General features: G+C 42.6%; 1 protein-coding gene across 3 annotated transcripts in view; it reads left to right on the forward strand.

Moving 5' to 3' along the window:
- DSP (desmoplakin) overlaps positions 1-23,579 on the forward strand; it is a 75,802-nt gene that overhangs the window by 20,860 nt on the left and 31,363 nt on the right. For all 3 annotated transcript variants that reach the window (XM_032223270.1, XM_032223271.1, XM_032223272.1), the window contains exons 4-13: positions 543-714; positions 7,704-7,832; positions 8,817-8,867; positions 10,938-11,099; positions 11,937-12,041; positions 12,923-13,018; positions 14,532-14,657; positions 17,154-17,306; positions 18,439-18,593; positions 22,852-22,978. In XM_032223270.1, the coding sequence (XP_032079161.1) occupies positions 543-714; positions 7,704-7,832; positions 8,817-8,867; positions 10,938-11,099; positions 11,937-12,041; positions 12,923-13,018; positions 14,532-14,657; positions 17,154-17,306; positions 18,439-18,593; positions 22,852-22,978 (1,276 nt within the window). The remainder of the gene's footprint in view (positions 1-542; positions 715-7,703; positions 7,833-8,816; positions 8,868-10,937; positions 11,100-11,936; positions 12,042-12,922; positions 13,019-14,531; positions 14,658-17,153; positions 17,307-18,438; positions 18,594-22,851; positions 22,979-23,579) is intronic.

Here is a 23,579-nt window from a genome sequence, read left to right on the forward strand (position 1 = left end):
TCTATAGATCTTATAAGATATACGAACCAGAGTCCTGGCAGGAGCTTCGTTGAGCTCCCGACGGCGGCAGGCTCCACCCCCCGAAGCCCCTAGATAAATTAAATCTACTTCATTGTAAGGCTATATTAGTAGAATGTTGCAAACGTCCCTCCGCTACTTTTAACTCTATGATCAATTAGGACACAGGTCCTTCCTAAGTTTCTTTCTCTGACTATTGAGCGCCAATGGGCTCCTCCCTCTCTTGTCTGGTCATTCCCTAGGCAAGATCTCTTTCCCTCACCCACACAGGTCATCCACACAGTCCATTACACTTGTGTGAATATCAACACTTGAGTAAGGCATGATGTCTTTCACGAATGTTATAAATTTATGAAGCTGGGCCTCAAATGCACTTCTAAGCTTTGATAAAAGCTATCACAGATGGGTAACCCAAATGGAAAACCAACCAGAAATATTAATAAAATTTAAAAGGTATAAACTAATCAGCAGCAGAGACAAGCAAACTGTATTTCTCCTTCCTTACTGTTACGTTTTTTCTTTAGACTGCTTCAACTTCAAGAGCAGATGCGTGCCCTCTACAAGGCTATCAGTGTCCCTCGTGTCCGAAGGGCTAGCTCCAAAGGTGGTGGCTACAGCTCTCAGAGTGCATCAGGTTGGGATGAATACACTAGGCGTGTCACCAGTGAATGTCTGAACTGGATGAGACAGCAGAAGGTAAACCTGAATGAATATAGAAGGACTGTCAAGCCAGGGGGAGGAGTTAAAAGAGGCATCAGTTTAGAATCCTTATTTAGGCACAAGTGAGCTGTCAACTCCCGCCTCCCTGCTTAAATGTTTTTGACCCTTATCTAACTAACTAACTGACTGTTAGTTGAGAAGATTTCTATGCATTAACTTTTAGCAATAAATCAGTTAACTTGAACCTTCAACCTGAATACTAAAAAAGGGTTTCTCGGAAGGTCTTAATCAAAAAGCTTGTTTTCACAGGGCCTGTATGAAAAGCAAATTAAAAATCAGTATTCATTCCTTCACTGCTGCCAATTCTCTACAAGATTGGAAGTAGCTGAATATGGAATCTCTGGTCAACTACAAGCAGGGGATGAAGGAAGGATGTAGATAAGTTAGATGATGTAAAGAAAGAAAGTTAGTATGTATGTCAAGAAGTTGCAGAGAAGCTGCAGAGAAGGAGGGGCTTCTGATAAGAGAGGAATGACAGAAACACTTCTGCAACATAGTGGAAGAAGAAGAATTTTAAAAAATGCAGTGTCCCAAAGAAAATGTGATTTAGATATCAGTTCATAGCAATTTTCTAAGGGATGCTTATTGCTTAGAAACTGCCTCTTTGGTCCAAGGTAGAGATCTGGTAAAATAAAACAGCAGATTGAAGTAAATGTGATAATTTTTGATAATCTGAATAATCTTTACAGGTAGTAGTAAAATGTTGATTTTCTTGTTGTTGCTTGGTTAAGAGATAGATTCTACCCAAGCCCAGTGTTCTGATATAATTATAGTTCTCTTGAACTTGGAGCCGTCTACATTAATATAATGGCTGGAGATAGGGAAATAAGTGTTCCCACACTAATCTGAAATTTGTAGATTTGTAGATTTATTATAATTTATAGGCCGCCCTTTTCCCTGAGGGGACTCAGGGCGGCTTACAAAAACACGGGAAAGGGGGTACAAAGACAAAAAGCATAAGACAGTACATAATATTAAAAAAATAGAGCACAACATTCATTCATCATTCGGGAGGGGACGAACTAAGATTTTTATCCCCAGGCCTGACGGGATAGCCAGATCTTAAGGGCCGTGCGGAAGGCCTGGGCGGTGGTGAGGGTGCGGATCTCCACGGGGAGATTGTTCCATAGCGTCGGAGCTGCAACTGAGAAGGCTCTCCTCCGCGTAGTCGCCAGTCGGCACTGACTGGCGGATGGAATTCGGAGGAGGCCTACCCTGTGCGATCTGATGGGACGCAGGGAGGTAATTGGCAGAAGGTGGTCTCTCAAATAGCCAGATCCACTACCATGGAGCACTTTGTGAGTGGTAAGTAGGACCTTGAAGTGCACCCGGAGACCAACAGGTAGCCAGCGCAGCTCACGGAGGATCGGTGTTATGTGGGCGAACCGTGGTGCGCCCACGATCACTCGCGCGGCCGCATTCTGGACTAGCTGAAGTCTCCGGATGCTCTTCAAGGGCAGCCCCATGTAGAGCACATTGCAGTATTCCAGCCTAGAGATCACAAGGGCTCGAGTGACTGTTGTGAGGGCCTCCCTGTTCAGGTAGGGCCGCAACTGGCGCATCAGGCGAACCTGAGCAAATGCCCCCCTGGTCACAGCTGACAAATGATGGTCGAAACTCAGCTGTGGGTCCAGGAGGACTCCCAAGTTGCGGACCCTGTCTGAGGGGTATAAATTTTGTCCCCCCAGCCTGATTGATGGAACATTAGCCAAATTATTGGGAGGAAAACACAACAGCCACTCGGTCTTTTCCGGGTTGAGCACCAGTTTGTTAGCTCTCATCCAGTCTTTGACAGCCTCAAGGCCTCGGTTCATCACTTCCACCGCTTCATTGAGTTGGCACAGGGCGGACAGATACAACTGGTATTTTATCCCGTGCCTCCGAATGATCTCGCCCAGCGGTTTCATGTATATGTTAAATAGTAGGGGGGATAAGACCGAACCCTGCGGCACCCCACAAGTAAGGGGCCTCGGGGATGATCTCTGCCCCCCCCACCAACACCGACTGCGACCTGTCCGAGAGGTAGGAGGAGAACCACTGCAGAACAGTGCCGCCCACCCCCACCTCCCGCAGTCGTCGCAGAAGGATACCATGGTCGATGGTATCGAAAGCCGCTGAGATCTCTTGAATGAAAGGATGCTTGCATTAATTCACCTTTATAAAACTCTACCATCTGTTCTTCTTACATTCTTATAAAGATACCTTTGACGAAGGGGGAAAAAAAACAGTTTTCATCTGTGTGTGTGAGACAATTTTCATCTGAAATTTAATGTGGGAGGAAAACCATTAAGTCAGAGGTGGGTTCCTATCAGTTCGCACCAGTTCGGTAGAACCGGTTCGTCAAATCTACCGAACCGGTTAGAAGAGGTTCCACCAGAAAGCAGGCCACACCTACAGAAGAAATTCCAAAAATTTTTGAAACTCACCACTGACACAGAGAGAGAGAGAGAGAGAGAGAGAGGGAGGGAGGGAGGGAGGGAGGGAGGGGGAGAGAGAGAGAGAGAGAGAGAGAGAGGGAGAGAGAAAAAAAGAAAAAAGAAAGAAAAAGTGAGAGAGAGATGAAAGAAAAAAAGGAAAAAGGGACAGAGAGACAAAAGGAAGAGAGAGAGAGGAAGAAAGAAAGAAAGAACACACATGGCCGGCAAGCCACTCCCACCAGGTCACATGGCTGGCAAGCCACTCCCACAAAGGAGGCCACACCCACAGAGTAGGTTCGAAAATTTTTTGAAACCCACCGCTGCATTAAGTTGATACATAAGAAAAATCTTCTTCTTCTTCCCTTAAACGTTTCGAGGAAAAAAAAAATGAGGACATTTATTTAGAAATGAATTGGAGCGTTTCAAATTTTGTAGCAAAAACAGACTTTGCTTTTCCTGGTGTTTGGAAGCCTGTTATAAATAGCTCTTTTGAGCCAGTTGCATGCAGCTTCCTTATCTTATCTCGTACTGACCTTCCCTGGCTTAATATTCTGTCTGCAAAGCTGAGCTACAGTGAGCCAAAGTAATACTTTCTCTTGTAACTGCAACACATGGGAAATTCTTCCCTGTTGCCCTAGCAGGCTTGCAAGTGTTTAGTTTTATTTTCCAGTTGGTTTGCAGATAGGAAGACCTTTGAGCTAAGCACCTGGGTCAGGTTTCTCTGGGAGGAATGGAAGCTGGAAGGGAGCCACCCTTTTGTAGTTCTGTAGTGATGCTTGTTTAAACTTGCTGCTACTTTGACTAAAACAAAGCTGAAAAGAAGAAGGTGAAAGTCCTGTGTAACTTTCAGGAGGCCAATAACCTAAATTGGCATTGCTTGATGGAATTGTTCCAGCGTGAGTTAAGCATAGGTGTGGCTCAAGAGGGTGTGACTATTGTAGCATTACTGGCATGATGTCTCATAAAGACTTTTTTAAAAAAATGTTCTTATAGCATTCTAGACAAAGGTGGCTCAGTGGCTGAGACGCTGAGCTTGTCCATCAGAAAGGTCTGCAGTTCGGCGGTTCAAATCCCTAGCGCCGCGTAACAGATTGAGCTCCTGAGTTTGTCCCAGCTTCTGCCAAACTGGCAGTTTGAGAGCATGTAAAAATGCAAGTAGAAAAATAGGAACCACCTTTGGTGGGAAGGTAATAGTGTTCGGTGCGCCTTTGGCGTTTAGTCATGCCGGTCACATGACCCTGGAGACGTCTTCGGACAGCGCTGGCTCTTTGGCTTTGAAACGGAGCACCGCCCCCTTGAGTCTGGAATGAGCAGCACATATGTGCGAGGGGAACCTTTACCTTTGTCATTCTAGAACAGCATCTCCTAAAAGGCCTCCAAATATAAAGTAGGGGAAAAGAATATATATATATATATATATATATATATATATATATATATATATATATATATATATATATATATATATATATATATATATATTCTTTTGGATTTTTAAAAAATATTTGCATACCTTTGACAGTGAATATTATCAAAACTTCCCGTGGTCATAGGAATATATTAAAGGAGTCTGATAGGGCCAATGATATCAACATTTTGTGTTTTATTTCTTTTGTATAATAAATAAAACAATCAAATAAGTGATACGTCAATATAATGTAATATTTCTGTGATTTAAAGTAAGAGATAACTGGTAGGGTTTATGAAGTTCTTCCCTGAACAATCAATCAAAATATATGAGGTTGACCCAGATCCAGTACTGACCCAAATCAATTAAAGGGCTACCTTTAATGGATGCCCATCAGTCTAGAAAAATTGACAAAACAATTTCTAAAACTTTGGAGCAACACAGAGTCTTGAAATGGAGAAAAATTGGGCAGTGGTAAATTTTTTCAACCGTTTCTTCAAATCAAGTGCATAAAATCACCCAGGAAATCACAAAGACAAAAAGAACATCCAATTATTACAATCCTCTCTTTACCCTTGCTAAAGCTAGTGTTAAAGCCAGATCAAAAAGGTTCTCATTACAATGATGAGTAGAAGCCATTGCTCACTAAGAACATGGGTGCCCATTTCAACGAAGTTGATCCTCATGAGGTTTTGATAATACTCAGCAGCAAAGTTTTGCAAAAAAATCAGAAAATCTAAAGGGGTATTTGCTTTCCTAGAACTGTATTTCTTGTTCTCACAAACTAGGTCAAAATAACTGAGGACTAAGAATTATTGGAGTCATTGTTCTCATACTAGTTAGATTTTTGACTTATTGGATGGAATTGGAAATGGAAGCATCTGTTCAGAGAGAAGCAAGCTAGAGATAAGGAGAAATTGGTTCCACCACAAATCCGCGAAGCCCTTATCCGCGGAGACATAAGCGCGAAGACTAATTTGCGCCATTCGAAACGCTAAGGAAAAACGCGACCCTACCGCGATGACATAATCCCGGAGGGCAAATCCGCGCATTCCCAAGCACTCAGTACCCTAAACCTAACCCTAACCCTAAACCTAACCCTAAACCTAACTCTAAACCTAAACCTAACCCTAAAACAAACCCCTAAACCTAATCCTAACCCTTACCTTAATTTAAATCCGCTTTCTGCCGCCACGCTGTTTTAAAGCGCCCTTCTGTCGCCGCGCTGTTGTCGCGGCGGTGATGACGTGCGGTGATGACGTCGTGGCTTTAGCGACGTGATTTTATCACCGCTATTTTGACGAGCGCAGTTTTGTCGTGCCACGGGAGAAATCTCCTGACAGTTGGAACAATTAATCTGTGGGAAAATTTGCCTAAAGAAGTTGTGAATGCTCCAACAGTGGACGTTTTAAGAAGAGATTGGTTAACTGTCTGAAATGGTATTGGGTTTCTTGGCTGAGCAGGGGTTAGACTAGAAGGCCTCCAAGGTCCCTTCCCTCAACTCTGTTGCTCTGTTCTGTTCCTATAGCATGGTGTTTCTCAACGGCTGCAACTTTAAGACAGGGGTATCAAACCTGATCGCATCATATTGTGACGTATTGGGATTGTTTTTCCCCTTGTGATGCCCGGGGTGAGCGTGGCCTGCGTAGGCTGGATTTGGCCCGCGTCCCGCATCTTTCACCCCCCTTTAAGTTGTATGATCTTCAACTCCCAGAATTCCCTCTGCCAGCATGTTGAAATCCATGCATCTTAAAATAGCTGAGGTTGAGAAAAGCTGTTGTAGCAGATTGACTGAACCCGAAGGGTAGAAGGCCAGAGGTCTCAAACTATTTTTCCAAAAAGTCCTCTGATTCCTGTTCATACCCTGTTCCCTGATTAGATTTAGATTTAGATTTATTTTATTTGTATGCCACCCTTCTCCGGGAAGGACTCAGGGCGGCGAACAACTCAAGGGGGAAAGGGAAACATAGAACACAATACAAGAAGTTAAAATAGCCAAGAATCACACAACCACACAAGTCGAGAGGGGAGGGGAACTCATCAACCCCAGGCCTGCCGGCAAAGCCAGGTTTTGACGGCTTTTCGGAAGGCCTGGAGAGAGGTGAGGGTCCGAATCCCTGCAGGGAGTTCGTTCCAGAGGGCCGGAGCTGCCACAGAGAAGGCCCTCCCCCGGGTAGTAGCCAGGTGGCATTGGCTGGTAGACGGAACCCGGAGGAGGCCGAGCCTTTGTGATCTAATGGGTCTTTGGGAGATAATTGGCAGCAGGCGGTCTCTCAAGTACCCAGGTCCAATACCATGAAGGGCTTTATAAGTTACGACTAGCACTTTGAAGCGTATCCAGAGACTGATCGGTAGCCAGTGCAGCTCGCGGAAGATAGGTGTAACGTGGGTGTACCGAGGTGCACCCACAATCGCTCGCGCAGCTGCGATTAGGAGGAGTAGCAAGGTAGTTTCCGCTGCCACTTCCTGTTATCTGGCAGATGAATGAAAGAAATAAGGCTCTTGCAGTGTAAATAACAAATTAGTTCCTGTAATGAACTTCCAGACTATGTGATGTAGACACATGTGGCAAAAGAGTTTGATCCTATTTTCTTGCCTGCAAAAGGAAAACAGTAAAATTTTATTATAAAGAAGGGCAGATTAAAATGTAACACTTTTTAAAAAAAACTATAAATATTCAAAATGAAGGAGATCAGTTACAGAGCTACTTGCAGGAGAACAGCAGATTGATTAAACAAAAGATAAAAATGTTTTATATACTTCTAGCAGGCTGCAATATGCTGTTGGTCCTGTACAGATAGGATTTCTCTGGCCTAAAGTCATAGTAAAGAGACGAGGAATATTTTTAATATCAAAAGAAGGTTTTTTCAAGAGAAAAATACTAGATTTTTGGAATGTGCCTGAATTCAAGGCTCATATAAAAAGGCTTCACAGTTTAAATGATGCAAATGATGATCCTGTGATTTTGCATCACTTTACATTTAAAGAACCAATTGTAGCTAACAACTCTTGTTAGCACAAGCACCGTCAGCAGGAAGTTAGGGAATCAAATTCCATTTGGAAAGTAATGATGGGATTTATATAATTTTGGGTTGGTGCATTTATGAATGAAGTACCAATTAATGCACTTTTCTTTTCAGACTGAAATGGAGTTAGTAAAATGGGGATTTGATGCTACAGCCATTGAACAACAAATCGCGGAGCATAGAAGATTCCATAATTCTATTGGAGACTATCGTTGGCACTTGGATAAGGTGAAAACTGATCTGGTAGGTGACCATGTGTACTTCTCTTTTTAGACTGTTGACTGTATATATTATTATCAAGGGCATATTTTTGCTAACTTATTTAACAATAAATATTATTAAAATCTGAGCCTTCACCTTTGAGAAAAAAACTGTAGCTTCTTTACCATCACCACATTTTTCCTCACACACAAATAATGATGCATACTTTTTCTGGGTTCCCTGACAAATGCGCGCTTGACAAAAGCGCGCCCGATGAAACTGCGGCGACAAAACCGCGAGTTCTAAATCACGCTGACGAATGAGCGCAGAAGCGCGCCGACAACAGCGCGCCAACAGAAGCGCGCTGTAAACCTAACCCTAAACCTAACCCTGAACCTAACCCTTACCTTAACTTAAATCGCGCTTCTGTCGGCGCGCTGTTGTCGACGCGTTGATGACGTTGCGGTTTTCGCGCCGCGGTTTCGTCGGCGCGCTTTTGTCGTGCGCGCATTTGTCGGGTCACGCTTTTTCTGCCTATTGCTTTTTTATATTAAACCGGGAGTTTGAGATTAATGGAAAAGGGTTGCAGAACCAACATTAGACATTCTGGTATCCTACCAAATTATACCCATAATTCTCTGCTCTATTCTTCCCAGTTTCATTCTCTCCCGGATTCTCATTGGCTTGATGGATAAATTGAATGACCAGTTCAGTGGCGTTCTAACAAAGATTTTTGTTGGATTCATATTCGGCCATTAGGTGATCGAATGTTGGTTGGATTAAAAAAAATTCCCGTGGTATAATCAAGGTTGGATAACCACAGACTTCCAATCCTGCGTCTTGCATTTAACTCCGCACTCATCCGTATTTTCTTGCAGAATTATGTTCCCTCTTTTCTATTATGATAAAAAGAGTGTCCCAAATACTTCTGCCTTAGGTTCTCCTGCTTTTAGTGAAAATCCCCAATCTCCCATCTATTTTCCCTGTTTGCTTAGACACATGTTTTCTTTATTCTTTACTTAACAGCGTGAGAAGGCTGCTGTTCATCAGCTGGAAGAAGAATATGAATATCTCTTGGTAAGCTATTTTTTTATTTTATTCTTAAAACACATGTTTTGCCTAGTTATTAAGGTAAATTTCAGCATCAGGTTTGCATTTAAGTTTAAGTAGGAAGGAAAATTCGTACATTTTTCTCCTATGATGTGTGATTCCAAAACCAGGGCATCATTTGACTTCCGTAGAAATATTGGAGTTGAATAAGGAATACAGCGTTAGATATATTCTTTCTCCTCTGCAGTCCAGCAATGGGAGCAACTGTGTGCTGAAAATATCCTATTTATCCTCTTTAGTAAAGAAGAATTATATACAAATGAAAATAATATTTGCTCTTTTCAATCATCAACAATGTAAAATGATTTTAGAAATATACTCTGATCCTTTATTTGCCATCTTTTATCCTCCTAAGTGATAGTTTAGCAAACATAATGCCAGATTGAGGTGTATTCCACTGTCCATTACTTATATTTCTTAGCCAAAGCTAATCTTCCCTGGATATTGTGAGATAAAATGAAGGAGGAGGACAATATCTATATGTCCCTATGTTTCTTAGTGAAAGACATAAAGCATATGCAATAAGTAAATCAATTTCATAGTGGACTGGAACCTTTTTAAACAGACACCTGCATTTTGATAGAGCTTCCAGATAGAAAAGTTTGCTAAAAGCTTTTTCTTTAAAAAAACAAACTTCAAAAATGACCTACTGTAGCAATTCCGGTCAGTCAGTCATTTTATTTCAATCACTGACCAGCAAAAGAAATATATTCATGTGAGGGGCGAGGAGAATCCAATTTAACTATTGACTATAAATACAGCAACTCTGTGTCTAAAGTCTGTTAGCAATACTTGTTGAAATTTCTACCTGGCAACTTGTCCTGTCTTGGAAAGACGGAGCAAAATTTTGATTTTTCTTGTAAAATGTCAAGAAAGCACAGTTTGGACATGACTGGGGTATATTAAGCATCTTGGCCATTTGTTTTTTTTATTATTATTATGTATTTATTTATTTATTTAATTAATTAATTAATTAACTTGTATGCCGCCCACTCTCAGAAGACTCAGGGCGGCTTACAAATAAAGGGGGGGATATAAAAATAAAAAAGCAACAATTAAAAATACGACAACATTCATAACTTAGGATGGGGCTGTATAATTCAACAGCCCCAAGCCTGCCGGAACAGCCAGGTCTTGGTCACTTTGCGGAAGGCCGGAAGGGTAGTAAGAGTCCAGATCTCAACGGGGAGATAATTCCAAAGGGCTGGAGCAGCCACAGAGAAGGCCCCTTCCCCGGTGGGTCGCCAGCCGACATTGGCCAGCAGATGGAATCCGGAGGAGGCCTAGTCTGTGCGATCTAATAGGTCTTTGGGAGGTAATTGGCAGGAGGCGGTCTCTCAGGTAGCCAGGTCTGATACCATGTAGGGCTTTAAAAGTAACGACTAGCACCTTGAAGCGTGTCCGGAGACCAATAGGAAGCCAGTGCAGCTCGCGGAGGATAGGTGTAACGTGGGTGTACCTAGGTGCACCCACAATCGCTCGCGCGGCTGCATTCTGGACTAGCTGAAGTCTTCGAACACTCTTCAGGGGCAGCCCCATGTAGAGCGCGTTACAGTAATCCAGTCTTGAGGTCACGAGGGCGTGGGTGACTATCCGAAGGGCCTCCCGGTCCAGATAGGGTCTCAATTGGTGCACCAGGTGAACCTGGGCAAAGGCCCCCCTGGTCACAGCCGACAAATGATGTTCTAGTGTCAGCTGCGGATCCAGGAGGACTCCCAAATTGCGAGCCCTCTCTGAGGGGCGTATAATTTCACCCCCCAGGCTAAGAGATGGAATAGCTGGACCATCCTTGGGAGGGAGCATCAATAGCCACTCAGTCTTGTCGGGATTGAGTGCAAGCTTGTTCGTTCCCATCCAGACCCTGACAGCCTCCAGGCACTGGCACATCACTTCTACCGCTTCACTGAGTTGGCACGGTTTTTCAGTGTGTGATGGCTTCATTGCTCCCCCCGCCCTCTTACCACATTTTCTGTACTATGTTTTGTACATTGATCATTCAATGAAAAGCGTTATTGATTCCTTGATGTTGTTTTGTAGAGGTTCTCCTTTGAACGAATGGATCAGCTGCGCCAGCTGCAGAACATCATCCAAGCCACTAGCAGGGAAATCATGTGGATCAATGACTGCGAGGAGGAAGAACTTCTGTATGATTGGAGTGACAGAAACACTGAAATTTCAAGGAAGCAAGAAACCTTCTCAGTGAGTTAATGATACTCACAAATAAAACTCATTCAAGAACTTAATGGTTCGGTTATTTTTCTTTTTGAAAGATTGCAAACCCTGTTGTCTTTTGAAATGCAGAATAATCTGGTTATTAGTAGAAGTTTTAAATTCTGCAATACTTCGAAAGGTTTTTACTAGTTTCAAGATGGAGAACCTCTTTAGCCATTCTGAGAGTTTATAAGAAAAGGAGCATAATGATTGATGCTTCCTCTTTACAAGCCTCTTTCAGAAAATGTGCCCTTTCTAGCATTGGGGAAGGTTGAGGCTTTCATTGGGAGATATGCTTCTTCTTTTTTTTTTTAAAGGGAAGATGAAAAACTTTAGGAGAGGAAATCGTCAATCTGGGAATCAGCATAAATCTATTCAACTTTATTGTCCATGCTAGTGTGATGATCGTATTGAGGTTTTAAAGCCGATTTTAATTTATTAATTACAATTTCATTTGGAACTTCCGCTCTAATGTTAGGAGAAATTGGACACAGGCATTCAATTTCAAAATAGAAGGGACACCGCAGTGAAATAAAAGAAAAACAAGTGGAGGAAATGAGATCAATGAGAGAAGAGAGGAATGAATCCTCAACATAGGCTTGGAGACAGATAGGATGCAGCTTATAGTTGAATGTGATTGATAGATATGGGTGATATTTTGAGTGCTTATTTCGACAAAAGTGTTCCTGGCATCGTAGAGAAGAAATTGCCTGCTGGGATTGCAAACAGAACACAATTATATAAAAACTTAATAAATATTAAATGTACCGATCCCTTTTTTCCTATTGAAACTGAGTTTAAATCCAAGTCCTTGCCTACTTACAGAAACGCATGAGCCAGCTCGAAGTTAAAGAAAAGGAACTCAATAAACTTAAACAAGAATGTGATCAGTTGGTGCTCAGCCAGCACCCTGCTTCTGACAAAATTGAGGTATGTTTTCAACTTCCTACATTTTTATCCTGAGATTATTTTTGGAACGACATGACATTTCATTGAAGTGGAAGCTGGTAATGAAGTCTTGTACCCCGAACTGTACTATCAGACAGCCTCTTTTGATCAAGAAGTAATCTTGAAAATAGCAATAGCAGTTCGACTTATATACTGCTTCATAGGGCTTTCAGCCCTCTCTAAGCGGTTTACAGAGTCAGCATATCACCCCCAACAATCTGGGTCCTCATTTCACCCACCTCGGAAGGATGGAAGGCTGAGTCAACCTTGAGCCGGGGAGATTAGAACTGCTGAACTGCAGATAACGGTCAGCTGAAGTGGCCTGCAGTACTGCACCGTAACCACTGCGCCACCTCGGCGCAGAGCTAAATATGCAAAGCTAAATGCAAATATGAGGGGCCCATTGCTAATTTTCAAAAGCACACTTTAGAACCAGCTACTGTAACAAAAAAATGTTAACCTATTAAATCGTAATTAACACGGATCCTTAATGTTGGGCCATTTTGGATTTGTAGAGGAAGCTTACAGTCTCCACATAGTGACCAACTAGTCAACTAGTAACTGTAAGATGAACAATAGGATAAAAAATGCTAAGAGGAAGATATTTTTCTTTGTGCATTCTGGTTTTCATTGCCTTTCCTCAGTGGGGCTTCTATAAGCAAACTAGGAGAGAAGGACAAGTCAGATTTTATTAGTAGGCAAAGCAGAAATCCGGTCATGGATGTAGACTTGATTTTTGACTCTTGGTCCCTTCCAGCTAAGGTAGATAATTTTGAAGATTAAAAAATGAGTTGCAAGCCGAAAAATAAATCAAATTACATTATCAGAATTCAGAACCAATGGCAATTTGTTTAAATGTGCAGGCCTATATGGATACATTACAAACTCAGTGGAGTTGGATTCTTCAGATCACCAAGTGCATTGATGTGCATCTCAAGGAAAATGCAGCCTACTTTCAGGTATGTATTGGTTTACAGAAGCTATACATAATTTATAAAAGTACTTTTTATCATTTCAACCCATATTGGCTCTGTTTAGTTAGAAAAAAAATACAGATAAATTAGATTCTAACCAATAATTGTGCATACTCACTGTCTTAATATAAGCATTTTTAATTTGGCTTGCAGTAATGATGACTTGGGGGGACGCAATGGCTCAGTGGCTAAGACACTGAGCTTGTCGATTAGAATGGTCAGCGGTTCGCTGACGCATAACGGAATGAGTTCCCGTTACTTGTCCCAGCTTCTGCCAACCTAGCGGTTCGAAAGCACGTAAAAATGCAAGTAGAAAAATAGGGACCACCTTTGGTGGAAAGGTAACAGTATTCCGTGCACCTTCGGCATTTAGTCATGCAGGCTACATGACCACGGAGACATCTTCAGACAGCGCTGGCTCTTCGGCTTTGAAACGGAGATGAGCACCGCCCCCTAGAGTCAAGAATGACTAGCACATATGTGTGAGGGGAACCTTTACCTTTAATGATGACTTGTGGAATATAGCATCTAAAGGTAGATTCAGTTTTTAAAGATTATACAGTGGTACTTTGGAACTCAGCTGCTTTGAAACTCACTGAATTTGGTACTCAACAAACTCAATGTTTGGTACTCAACACACAAGCTAGAATTTGTTGGTGTTGGCTGCCTTGTGACTCATTACATTATTCTTTATGGAAAAACATTGTTTACTACTCATCATTATTAGTGCACAATGTGTCTCCTGGAACCAAGTCACATTGAGTACTGAGGTACCACTGTATATAACACAATAATACAACAATACAATAGCAGAGTTGGAAGGGACCTTAGAGGTCTTCTAGTCCAATCCCCTGCCTAGGCAGGAAGCCCTATACCATTCCAGACAAATGGCTATCCAACATCTTCTTAAAGACTTCCAGTGTTGGGGCATTCACAACTTCTGGAGGCAACTTCTGTTCCACTGATTAATTGTTCTAACTGTCAGGAAATTTCTCCTTAGTTCTAGGTTGCTTCTCTCCTTGATTAGTTTCCACCCATTGCTTCTTGTCCTACCCTCAGGTGCCTTGGAGAATAGCTTGACTCCCTCTTCTTTGTGGCAACCCCTGAGATACTGGAAGGCTGCTATCATGTCTCCCCTAGTCCTTCTTTTCATTAAACTAGACATAACCCAGTTCCTGCAACCGTTCTTCATGTGTTCTAGTCTCCAGTCCCCTAATATTCTTTGTTGCTCTTCTCTGCACTCTTTCCAGAGTCTGCACATCTTTTAGATCGTCTTCAGTAACCTTCTTATTATGTATTATGTTCTCATACATCTATATTCTTGAAAAAGCAGTGCATTGATATTCTTAACCTCTTGCATTTTATATGGGGCATCTCCAAAGTCTTAGTGCAGTTTTAATCTGCATTGCAGTAAGACTTTTGGGGATACCCTGTATATCCCACGAAAACCCAAGATACGAACGAGACTGTTAAATGTGTCTTTTTGTTCCATGTGTAGTTTTTTGAGGAAGCCCAATCGACTGAGAACTACTTGAAGAATTTGCAGGATGTCATCAGGAAAAGGTTCATCTGTGATAAAAATATGTCCTTGCAAGTTCTGCTGGAGCAGATTAAAGAATTAGAGGTATGGATGCATCTTGTCTGTTATTGCACCACAAACGCTCAGCAGTCTGTATAGGTAGTCCTCAACTTGCGACAGCGATTCAGTCCAGAATTTCTGTTGCTAAATGATGCAATCCCGGTACGACTGCACCATTTAGCAATAGCAAGTCATGAAGTTGCCATTCAATACCTAGATCCTATATTGTTTGGCAAGGCAACTTCCTGCTGGTTTCCCACAACCAAAATCGGTAGGGAAGTCAGCAGGAAGCTGCAAATCCCAGGCTGGCAGGCAGGTTAGTGACTGTTAGAATAGAATAGAATAGAATTTTATTATTTATATGCCGCCCTCCTCCGGGAGGACTCAGGGCAGCGAACAATTCAAGAGGGGAAAAAGGGGAACATAAAAACGAAATACAAATAATAAAAATAAGCAACAGTCGCACAACCATACATGTCGAGAGGGGAGGGAACTCATCACCCCCAGGCCTGCCGGCATAGCCAGGTTTTAACGGCTTTTTGGAAGGCCTGGAGAGAGGTGAGGGTCCGAATCCCTGCGGGGAGTTCATTCCAGAGGGCCGGAGCTGCCACAGAGAAGGCCCTCCCCCGGGTAATAGCCAGATGGCATTGGCTGGTAGATGGCACCTGGAGGAGGCCAACCCTGTGAGATCTAATGGGTCTGTGGGAGGTAATTGGCAGCAGGCGGTCTCTCAAGTACCCAGATCCAATACCATGAAGGGCTTTATAAGTTACGACTAGCACCTTGAAGCGTATCCGGAGACTGATCGGTAACCAGTGTAGCTCGCGGAGGATAGGTGTAACGTGGGTGTACCTAGGTGCACCCACAATCGCTCACGCGGCTGCATTCTGGACGAGTTGAAGTCTCCGAATACTCTTCAAGGGCTGCCCCATGTAGAGCTGCCCCATGTTGCCAGATAGGGAAGGGAGCAAAGAGGTGCAGGAGAGGGTTGGTGCGGTTGTGAGGAGATATATGAATGGTTGCATGAGCGCAGAGAGGCTAGGATGCATGGATAAGGCACACTTACTCTGGTGACCTGTCACTTTTCCTGCTGCATTCCCCACTGACTTTCTAGGAAAATTGGCAGGAGATTTTATAAAAGGCAATCGTGATTGAGAGTCACTGCACCCAGACATAAATGTGAACCAGTTGCCAAGAGCCTAGATTGTGATAGGGAGACCATGAGAGTGCATGGCTGGCCAGAACTCTGAGAATTGGTTGTGAGCATCATTTGTTCAGTGCTATCGCTGTTTAGCAAATACCTTGTGCAGCACTTACAATGGTGATGAAGAGGGATGTGCAGGCAGGGGAGGCAGAGCCTCACCACTGTCATCATGAAAATTAAAAAAAATGTAAAAGGAAAAAGGCTGAGCTAGTTGCTGCCAGAGTCACAGTGGATGACTCTGCTTAGTGCTTCACTGTTTAAAAAAGCCTCTAAAAAGCGCCCTCTACAGGAGGAGGCGGGAGGTGCCTCATCTAGCCTGAGAAGAAAAAGAATGAAGGAAAACTTTTTCGCAAAGGAGAAAAACAAATGCTGTCTCTTTAAATTGGAACTGAGCATGCCTGGCTGTGGAATTCTGGGAGTTGAAGTCCACAAGTCTAAAAAAAATTGAAACACCTGTGTCAGTGCCTCACCAGCCATAAACCTCACCGCACGTCACTGGTGATGAAAATGTAACTGCACTGTGAAGCAAAGGAAAGCTGAAGTAAGATAACATGCATAGCTGCAGTTTCCTTAGCACTTCACTTAGCAATTGAGTTGCCCATCCCAGTTATGATCACTGAACGAGGGCTACCTGTGGTCTTCTATATCACATCACTCTGTCCTCATACAAAATGTTCTGCGTTTGAAAGGAAATCAGAGTAGTGCCATCCATCTTAATTATATATTGATAAAGCACTCATGAAATGATAAAAATAATTTACTTGATTCATTGGTGGGCTTCAAAAATTGTTGGAACCTACTCTGTGGGTGTGGCCTCCTTTGTGGCAGTGGCTTGCCACCCATGTGACTGGATGGGAGTGGCTTGCCACCCATGTGACCGGATGGGAGTGGCTTGCCACCCATGTGACCGGATGGGAGTGGCTTGCCACCCATGTGACCGGATGGGAGTGGCTTGCCACCCATGTGACCAGATGGGAGTGGCTTGCCACCCATGTGACCGGATGTGAGTGGCTTGCCGCCCATGTGACTGGATGGGAGTGGCTTGCCACCCATGTGACCGGATGGGAGTGGCTTGCCACCCATGTGACCGGATGGGAGTGGCTTGCCACCCATGTGACCGGATGGGAGTGGCTTGCCACCCATGTGACCGGATGGGAGTGGCTTGCCACCCATGTGACCGGATGGAAGTGTATTGATTTAAAGCTTGTTATGTTGGAACTGTCAATGAAATACTGACCTCTGCCTATAATTTCAGTTAAAATTCAATTTGACACAATAGCAATGACAGTTTGGTGTTTAAATAAAGTTGTTAATCATGACTTTTTTTTCCCTTCTAGGCTGAGCGAGATAAAATCCTGGAATATAAAAGGCAGGTCCAAAATTTGGTGAATAAGTCAAAGAAGATAGTACAGTTGAAACCCCGTAACCCTGAGTATAAATCCAGTAAGCCCATCATTCTCAGGGCTCTCTGTGACTATAAACAAGATCTGGTAAGAATCCCATTATTACAGCTCCTTGTATTAACAATGCCATGTAGAACATTCTGTGGCCTAAATATTTGAGCCTTCCATCATCCCAAGGTTGGTAAATGAGGACCAGAATATTGGGGGACAATAAGCTGACCCTCTAAACTGCTTACAGAGGCTTGTAAAGCACTATGGTATATAAAGTACTATTGCTATTAATTATGTGACTTAAACGCAACTGCAGTCCTTATAAATGTCATGCAGAATGTTTCAAAAATGGTAAAACCGGATCTTTTGTTCAGAAATATAACATCGTAGAGCCCTCTTGGCAAATTCCGGAGGTTGATGAAGAGTCATTCGTATGAACTAACTGTTCTGGAGTAAGCAAACTGACTAACTGTTCTAGAGTCGTGAGTAGTACATTATTGTGTTCTACACTAACTACGATTCCGGGAAATGATTTAAGAGTATAAAACATATTTATAGTAATGCAATTTTATCAGAGCTAGTTGAAAACATTTTTGCAAGCCTTCTATAACAGTGTTTCTCAACCTTGGCAACTTGAAGATGTCTGGACTTCAACTCCCAGAATTCCCCAGCCAGCGAATGCTGGCTGGGGAATTCTGGGAGTTGAAGTCCAGACATCTTCAAGTTGCCAAGGTTGAGAAACACTGTTCTATAATACTGTGCCAGGTGCAAACATTCATGCCTTAATTCCAGGCCTGAAAAAGCTAGAATCTTTGTGTTCTTTCAGAGCTACTGGTAAACTTTCACTGTTAGCCATACTGATTGGATTTGGAGGGGATGAATGTTACTCCATTTAAATCCCCCTCCCTTTTAACAAAATGATGGAAATTTAGCAATAGCAGTTAGACTTATCTACCGCTTCATAGGGCTTTCAGCCCTCTCTAAGCGGTTTTGCAGAGTCAGCATATCGCCCCCACAGTCTGGGTCCTCATTTCACCCACCTCGGAAGGATGGAAGGCTGAGTCAACCTTGAGCCGGTGAGATTAGAACCGCTGAACTGCAGATTGCAGTCAGCTGAAGTGGCCTGCAGTACTGCACCCTAACCACTGCGCCACCTCGGCTCTTAATTTGAAAAAAAATACGGAGTTTCTTTCCAGCTGTGCTCATTTTTATTTCCCCCCCCCCACAGAAAACAATGCGCAAAGGAGATGAGTGTATTTTAAAAGACAACAGCGAACGAAGCAAATGGCATGTGACTGGGCCAGGTGGGCTAGATATGCTGGTGCCGTCTGTTAGTCTTATTATCCCACCTCTAAACCCATTCGCTGTGGACCTGGCGACCAAGTAAGTCACTAATTATTGCTTGAACTATTAAGGCAAGACTTCCTAGTGAAAACCCCCATGGCAAGACAAAACCACGCTCGACTAAGCCGCGCCCAATTAAACCGCGTCGCTGACGTCATCAACAGGGCGACAACAGCGACCGCGGAGAAAGAAGGGCGCTTTAAATAGCGCTTTGAAAGCAAGCCGATTCAAGTTAAGGTAAGGGTTAGGTTTAGGTTTAGGTTTAGGTTTAGGGTTAGGTTTAGGGTTAGGTTAAGGGTTAGGGTTAGGTTTAGGGTTAGGATAAGGGTTAGGGTTAGATTTAGGGTTAGGTTAAGGGTTAGGATTAGGTTTAGGGTTAGGTTAAGGGTTAGGTTAAGGGTTAGGTTTAGGGTTAGGTTAAGGGTTAGGGTTAGGTTTAGGGTTAGGATAAGGGTTAGGGTTAGATTTAGGGTTAGGTTAAGGGTTAGGATTAGGTTTAGGGTTAGGTTAAGGGTTAGGTTAAGGGTTAGGTTTAGGATTAGGTTAAGGGTTAGGTTTAGGGTTAGGTTTAGGGTTAGGTTTAGGGTGAGGTATGGGGGGGTTAGGGTTAGGGTTAGGTTTAGGATTAGGTTTAGGGGGGTTAGGGTTAGGGTTAGGTTTAGGGTTAGGTTAAGGGTTAGGGTTAGGGTTAGGGTTAGATTTAGGGTTAGGTTAAGGGTTAGGGTTAGGGTTAGGGTTAGGTTAAGGGTTAGGTTTAGGATTAGGTTAAGGGTTAGGTTTAGGGTTAGGTTTAGGATTAGGTTTAGGGGGGTTAGGTTTAGGTTTAGGGGTTAATTTTAGGTTTAGCGTTTACAGCGTGCTTCTGTCTCCGCGCTGTTGTCGCGCTGTTGATGACGTCAGCAGCGCGGTTTAGTTGAACGCGGTTTTGTGGTGGAACCGAAAACCCCACCCTTTCCTCATCAAAAGCCAATGAGCAACTACATTTTTCTTAAAAGGTCAGCAAGATTGAAACACACACACCCACAAGCTCTCTGTAAGCGAAAACAAACTTCAAAAAGGACAGCTGTAAAATCTTATCAGATCTTAAGCCAAACAGCTAGGCAGTAAAAGCTTGCACTGTCGTAGTCAAAACAATCAATTTATAATTTGCAGACAGTCACCAAGGAATGTTAGAAGAAGAAAGCTTAATCCATCCATTTGAAAAAGTTTTGCTTAGATTCAATCCATGTAAATAACATTTAAAAAGTAAGATAGCCACCGTCCAGAACCATTGCAAAAATCAAATTCGCCGCTAAATTCTTCTATTTTTGATTAGTTAGTTTTTAGGTTTTATAGGCCGTCCGTTTTTTTTAAAACAATAAAAGTTTCTCACTTTCTCTTTCCACATTGTTCTGTTCTGGGGCCACCCTGACTTTGTCAGTCTTGACAAAAGACTGGAATTTTTATTACCAGCTCGAAGACTTTTCCTTGCTCATCTCTCGGAGATGAGCAAAATTAGTGATTTTGTCTTGGGTGCAAGACTCGTGGTGCACATATTCTTTGAAAATTTACTTTTCCTATGCAGTCATAAGAGCCTGCTAGTTTTATAAATAAAAGACGCTATTCAGATTGTGTGTGTTTTTCAGTTAGAATGGGAACATGTTAGAGACATTTTAAAAGAAATGTGCAACAGTTTAGTGTTTTCATCCATTTCTCAGACTGGGGAGATCTGGAGCACTGTTTCTGGATTCAAACATATTTTATAAAGGGGTGTGTATGTGTATATATATATATATAGACTGGGGAGATCTGGAGCACTGTTTCTGGATTCAAACATTTTATATATATATATATATATATATATATATATATATATATATATATATATATATATATATATATATATATATATACATACATACATACACACACACACATACATACATACATACATACACACACACACACACACACACATACATACATATATATATATATATATATATGTTTTTTTATTTGTGCTGATAAATAAATAAAGAGAGACTAGTATAGATCTATTTCAAGCTATTTAGCTCTCATCAGCTAGCCATACCCTTACTGGGATTTGAACCTGGGCTATATTGCACACTAGGCATACTAGGCAGAGATCTTAGCCATTAGGCCACAGGCTCTTATCCGTTTATCAGCGAAGCCAGGGTGAAAGGTATCTATTATATTTTTTACAACCCCTGGTAAGCCCCAATTATGGGAGGAAGCTAACTGCTTCCATCATCTGTCCTTCGGCTCGTCACAAGAGTCCATCACGACAGAAACCCAATATTTTTACTGTTGCCTTTGTTATATTTGTGTTTTTTTTATTTGTGCTGATAAATAAATAAAGGGAGACTAGTATAGATCTATTTCAAGCTATTTAGCTCTCATCAGCTAGCCATACCCTTACTGGGATTTGAACCTGGGCTATATTGCACACTAGGCATACTAGGCAGAGATCTTAGCCATTAGGCCACAGGCTCTTATCCGTTTATCAGCGAAGCCAGGGTGAAAGGTATCTATTAGATTTTTTACAACCTAATTTTTACAACCTAAAAAATCTAATAGATTTATATATAATGTTTGAATCCAGAAACAGTGCTCCAGATCTCCCCAGTCTGAGAAATGGATGAAAACACTTTTTATAAAGGGGTGTGTGTGTGTGTGTGTGTGTGTATGTATGTATGTATGTATGTATGTATGTATGTGTGTGTATATATATATATATATATATATATATATATATATATATATATATATATATATATATATATATATATATATATATATCCATCCCACATTCATTCAGTTTTGTAGTTCTTGAATTATGAGTAAGTGTTTTCCCAGTAGTTACAAGAATGCAGAATTTATACAAGGCCTGTACAAGTTGGGTGCCATGTTGCCTTGATACTTCTCCTTGTCCTACCTGTCACTAAGCAAAATCAGAAGAGATGCTCAAGTACTCTGCTAAGAGTACTTGAAAACTAAGCACCATATCATCAGGCATTTCTTGCCAGAGTTGGGCTTATGCTGTTGGAGGAGCTGTTCTAGATGATAAAGTATGTCACATCCCTTGCATGAACAAAGCAGTATGCTTGCTTTCCTGATAGAATGAGGGTGCCATGATACTTCTGTTTCAAATGAATGCTTTGCTCAAACTTCCATCAAAGCAAAGTTCTCCTTCAAGGTGTTGCAAAATATCTCCTTGGCACTCCAGGTAACAGGGATTGAGGTTGGAGTAGTTAGGGAGCAGTGTGGTTCATGAGATTCTTATGCATCCCTAACTGTTCTGACCCCCTCCTCCATCCAGTAACGAATGCCGAGACAAGCTTAAATGAGAATGTCCTTTAATAACAAGTTCAGACTCTCGGTGGCTGAAAGCCAAATAAACAAATAGATAAGGACCTTGGCAGCAAGGCCGACAAACTTTGGCAGCAATTTAGACAAACTCTGGCAGTCATCCAGGCTGCCAAGTTTGTTTCTCTTTAGTCCAAGCGTTGACTTCGGCAAGAAGGACGTGGCACAAGCAGTCTCTTTTATAGTCTGGAGAGGAGCCTAATGACCATCAGCTGAGCGTAATTACCTCCTGTAATTACGTAGTTGTTCTTGATGCCGAGGAGCTCTTCGATGGTGTGCATCCAGGAACAACTCACTGCTGGTGTCCGGATCACTCTCCCTTGTCTCCTCCCCACTGGTCCAAGGCTCAGATGCCTTCTGGTGGCCAACCAGCCTCTCTGCGCCCTGCTCGGAGTCGGACCCCTGTCCAGGGTCCTCCACATTCTCCAGGGCCGACTCATAGGGCCCGTCACTGTCAGAGTCTGGTGGCAGCTCCAACGGCTCCTGCTGGGCCACAACACCTAACTATGCCTTCAATCTCTATGTAGGCATGGTAGATATGGTGCACATGTAAAATATAATTCTGGTTCACTGGCAAATCACTACAGTCCAGGTTCTTCAAACCCCAAGAGGCATGTGTCTTGAATGAATCCCAATGTGGATGTTTTTTTCCCAGACACATTCCCTTTTTTTTACGTAGCACAGAGTTCAGAAATTGTTATAATTGGAATAGAGTCTGTGAGCATTCCCTGAATATCTAGCCAGCCAACCAGCCATCTACCCATCCATTTAAAAACCCACCCTCCCTAATAATAAAAATATATAATATAAATATGAGAAACATTTGGTTTTTTGAATTGAAAAATATTTAGTGTTGGAAATATTGCAGCTTTTATGTGTGGGAAATAGATATGCCTTTTGAGTGTAAATAACCCTTTCGTTTATTCTTTAGAATTGAACAATACTATGACGCTATTATGGCTCTCTGGAATCAACTTTACATCAACATGAAGAGCTTGGTGTCTTGGCATTATTGTATGATTGACGTTGAGAAAATCAGGGCTATGACTATTGCCAAGGTGGGCATCTTATGTTATGAAGTTGTTGTTATGGTATATGTTCTGACTCCCTCCTCCGTCCAGTAACGAAAGCCGAGACAAGCGTAAAATGGAATGTCCTTTAATAACAAGACCAGACTCTCGGTGGCTGAAAGCCAAATAAACAAACAGATAAGGACCTTGGCAGCAAGTCCGACAAACTCTGGCAGCCATCCAGCCTGCCAAGTTCGTTTCCTTTTAGTCCAAGCGTTGACTTCTGCAAGAAGGGCGTGGCACAAGCAGTCTCATTTATAGTCTGGAGAGGAGCTTAATGACCATCAGCTTAGCATAATTACCTCCTGTAATTACGTGGTTATTCTTGACGCCGAGTAGCCCTTCGACGGCGTGCATCCCGGAACAACTCACTGTTGGTTTCTGGATCACTCTCTCTTGTCTCCTCCCCACTGATCCAAGGCTCAGGTGCCACCTGGTGGCCAACCAGTCTCTCTGCGCCCTGCTCGGAGTCGGAACCCTGTCCAGGGTCCTCCACATCCTCCAGGGCCTACTCATAGGGCCCCTCACTGTCGGAGTCTGGTGGCAGCTCCAACGGTTCCTGCCGGGCCACAACAGGCATACATATAGT

The sequence above is a fragment of the Thamnophis elegans genome, chromosome 8 (genome assembly GCF_009769535.1).
Source record: "Thamnophis elegans isolate rThaEle1 chromosome 8, rThaEle1.pri, whole genome shotgun sequence".
In the NCBI taxonomy this organism is placed as follows: Eukaryota; Metazoa; Chordata; class Lepidosauria; order Squamata; family Colubridae; genus Thamnophis; species Thamnophis elegans.